Source organism: Drosophila subpulchrella, unplaced genomic scaffold (assembly GCF_014743375.2).
Source record: "Drosophila subpulchrella strain 33 F10 #4 breed RU33 unplaced genomic scaffold, RU_Dsub_v1.1 Primary Assembly Seq21, whole genome shotgun sequence".
Classification (NCBI taxonomy): domain Eukaryota; kingdom Metazoa; phylum Arthropoda; class Insecta; order Diptera; family Drosophilidae; genus Drosophila; species Drosophila subpulchrella.
This window is the reverse complement of record NW_023665536.1, coordinates 17,346-21,001: the sequence shown is the minus strand read 5'-3', so window position 1 is coordinate 21,001 and position 3,656 is coordinate 17,346. Positions and strand designations below refer to the sequence as shown.

At 41.3% G+C, this 3,656-nt stretch overlaps 1 protein-coding gene and 1 pseudogene across 1 annotated transcript; one reads left to right on the top strand and one right to left on the bottom strand.

The window, feature by feature from the left end:
* Window positions 1-315: 315 nt before the first annotated feature.
* Window positions 316-1,655, bottom strand: LOC119559344 (annotated as a pseudogene).
* Window positions 1,656-1,776: 121 nt separating this feature from the next.
* Window positions 1,777-2,034, top strand: LOC119559345. The gene has a single exon (XM_037872393.1). It carries the CDS (start codon window positions 1,837-1,839, stop codon window positions 2,005-2,007), a length of 171 nt encoding a protein of 56 aa, XP_037728321.1. The 5' UTR covers window positions 1,777-1,836; the 3' UTR covers window positions 2,008-2,034.
* The last annotated feature ends 1,622 nt before the right edge of the window (window positions 2,035-3,656 follow it).

The window sequence follows — 3,656 nt, the reverse complement described above, 5'->3', positions numbered from 1 at the left end:
GTGGCGTAGTGCGTCATCTTTTGAGCACATGCTTCCCCATCTCCCCTTAGCTGAGTAAATGGGTACCTGATAGTCGGGGCCATCGACGACAGCGTTCTCTCTTGCTTAAAATTATAAAGATTTGCAAGTGTCCTTAAAAAAGCTCTATATTTTTAGCACAGAGTATTCTAGAAATATAAACGTTAAATCGGTATATCGGCAAAGAAAATGTACCTCATAACATTATTAAATTTCCACCTTTTTCAAGTCCTTAGTTATTTTTTACTGTGTCGATATATGTATGCATACAAGTGGGTTTCGGGAACAAGACACGGGAATCAGCACAATTGGGTTCCTTGAAGGACCGAGCCCAATCAGTCCAGTGAAACTGTCGTTGGTAATTGATTTTGGTTGGGCCAACTCAAATTAATTAAGTTATACGATTTCCTTTCCATCGCCGCAGCTCCTTGAATCATTGATTATGTTGTAATAATTAGCGATAGTTATGCAATTAATTCATGCTGTCATCGTCAACATCATCAATGATCCCAAACAATGTTCGTTGGGGAATTGTGTCGCCCGGGTCTTGGTTTAACGTGGTAGTTCAATATGTACCACTCAAAACAAAACGCTTCCGCCTTGAGAAACTCAAGTTTTTCGATGGGAAAATGCGATTGACTCTAGGAAAAAGAGGGCCTTGTTTAAGTTGTCTAACAATGGAGTTCGCGTGCGAGTTAGGATGCGCAATTTAACTACAAAAAAGGTTCGAATATAAAGAAAGTTTAACGAAAATTATTTTGAAGTTTAAAGAATTAACTCACCATTGTACTTCTTGGTCTGATCATTGTGTGTGCATGCATAGGTTATAAGGAAATGCTTGTAGTCCGTAAACAAGATATTGGTGTTAAAGTAACCTTCATAAATGAGATAATAACAATTGAGATGAAAAGTATCATAAGACCATCTAAGGGACTCACGACTATTTTGCACATTGTAAGAGGCACAACGTCGCTGGTAGACGGGTAGGTCCAGAGGTGTTGTTGCATAGGCAAACCAAACTCCCAATAACTAATTCATAACAAACTTATTAGCAATGGCCACCAAGCGTTTACCTTCTAACTTACTCTATTTTTATTTACATGCTTCAGGGTCTTAACTTTGGGGCACTTATTTACTTCAAAGGAAGACACCAAGGGCTTTACTGTGGCCCTTCGAAAAGTCGGCCTTAATTTAGCTCCATTAGTAAAACGCACTACAACAAGTAGAACAGTCAGCAATAGGCTTAAATATATCAACCGCATTGGTATAATATTTCATACAAAGTGGGCCTAGAGTAAATTTCCAACCTTTTGGTAAGGTTTTTCAATTAATATAAGGTTCTTTGGCTTATCAGAATGGTCTGGCTAATGAATTGGTTGCGGCTTTTAAAGCGACTCCTTGGTTTCCCATTGCTGTCAGAGTTTACGTGCCGCTTTCTACCAAAGTTTCGGCTTTATTTGTTCAATTTATTCGACTTTTGTTGGGTATTGTTATTTTGCTAGTGAATTGCATAACGAATGGCGGAGTGACGCCTCACCGATAGTGTTGTTTTTGCTTCTTTTCACATGTACATATTCCATCACGGAAACGTGCAGCGGAATCGGAAACGGGGCACGGACATTCGCAATTACACTGCGCCGTTGTCTGTCGATATATTAACTGGGTCCGTGCAATTCTGTTCCAGCGATTTACATCTGCATCTGCATCGGCCGCTGCTGATGCGATTATGTCATCGCCGTTTGGTTCACTGATTCGACAAGGTTCCAGCGTGTCTTGGCCCCGAGTTCCGAGTTGTAAATAATTATTTTAGTCGCCAGAATGATCCCACCGCTGGGTTCCGCCCTCATTTGGCTGGTGGTGCTGCTGCTCCTGATGGAACTGGCTGAGGTGTGGTCCAGTTGCTGTGCCTGCCCAGCGCCCCGCTGCAAAATCGCACAGTGGCCATGCTGCACCAAGAAGTCAAAGTGGTACCACTCGTTTTTCGGTTAGCAAATGGAGATTGCACATTTCTGTAATTAGGTCCTGAAATATCTCCTGTTCTATCATATAAACCTTTAAACTGTTCTTCCTTAATACAAAAAAAATTGCAATTTCGATAACTGGATTTTATACAATTGAGCCAGTTAAGTTCATGTGAATTTTAAAATTTTCTTCTTCAATGTAAAAATTCATATTTTGATAACCCCATTAACTTTCATGGCGGCAAAGTGTTTGGTTTCAAGCATGGGTGCTCCTACTTTTAAGGGCATTAAACAGCATCCATTTATTTATTTTCAATTAAAATCTGTTCAGACTCGCCGCCTCCTGCTGCTGAATTTTCGCGCTTATGGGGAAGCTTTTATTTTTTGGTCAATTTTGCGCAACAATTATGTGAGCCCACGAACTTTGGCCCCGCCCCTTCGACCCCTTGCATCCCCAACTTGACTGCTCGACAACGTCAAATGATTATTCAATTTGTGCTATGAAGCGTAAACTTTTTGTTTGCTCGCTGGCGGCGGAAGTTCGCTGTGTGAATCAATCGCGGGAGTCGTGGATCCTCCTCCCCGGGAACAACAATTTAAACAGTATTTCCACATGACAATGGCCGAGATACGTTTATGGCGACCCAGGAGGTCAAACTGAATTTGAATATTTAACTTGATGTTGTGCATTGCTGCGGTTGATAGAGATAGAAAGGATATGGATACACAGTCGCTCAGCTGCAATATATTTCCCCTGGACCAGCCAATTATAATTACAACCCTTTCGCGTTGTTTCTGCCAAATAAAATGTTCAACATCATTGCACTTGGCAGCTTCATTTGTTTACGACTGCTTTTCGGTTTTCCCCTCCTCAGGATCCTTTTATTTTACGGCAGTCGGGCAAAAAGTTTTCTTTTTACAGCGATATTAAGTTAATTACTTTTGCCGTCGAAGTGCGGAACTCAGACGGGTGTTTATGGAATGCCGGCCTGCAGACTCATAATTAATAAGCATTTAGTTGGGCACACCTCGAGGCGCTCTCCAATGATGTTGTCAAAAAGCGTGAGCTGTTAAAAAGTATATTCATATTTGATTTTTATGATGCATTTCGCACCGCCCCTCAATTGAAGGGCGAACGTGCCTGCCACTCGATGATTTCACCAGCCTTCAGCAAGACAGCTGCGACGAAGAGAACTGCGGCAGCCGGAGAAGGGAAACCCTCGACGATGGGAAAAAGTGAAACCGTAATTGGTGAGGAGTCTGGAATTACTTGAGTTGTGGCTGAGGGCTTTATTGGGACCGACCGCGCTAATTTGATGATGAGATAAGTCGGAGAGATGGGGCTGTCAGGGTCTCAAGAAGCTACCAAAGGATATCGGGTCTGAGTAAGCTACGCTTGTGTTTTCATAGAAACATTCAACTTTTGATAAAGACGTTAAGGGGTTGCAGAGGGGTGTTTGGGCCACAATCAAGCTCTTGTTCATGATATTAATATTTTTAAAAACACTGAACGGTGTTTTAAACATACTTTATTTGGTACATTTTAGATACATGTTATCTTGGTAAGTTCAAAATAATAATAGCCTGAAAGAATAGAAATCTTTCCTGCTAACACTTTAAGAAAAAGCACTCAACCGAAAGGACATCAGAAAGTTACAGCGAAATTAGAGTTTTTTG

What these genes read in the sequence shown, in the direction of transcription:
- LOC119559345 (XM_037872393.1), top strand. Translation starts at nt 1,837, where the DNA reads ATGATCCCACCGCTGGGTTCCGCCCTCATTTGGCTGGTGGTGCTGCTG.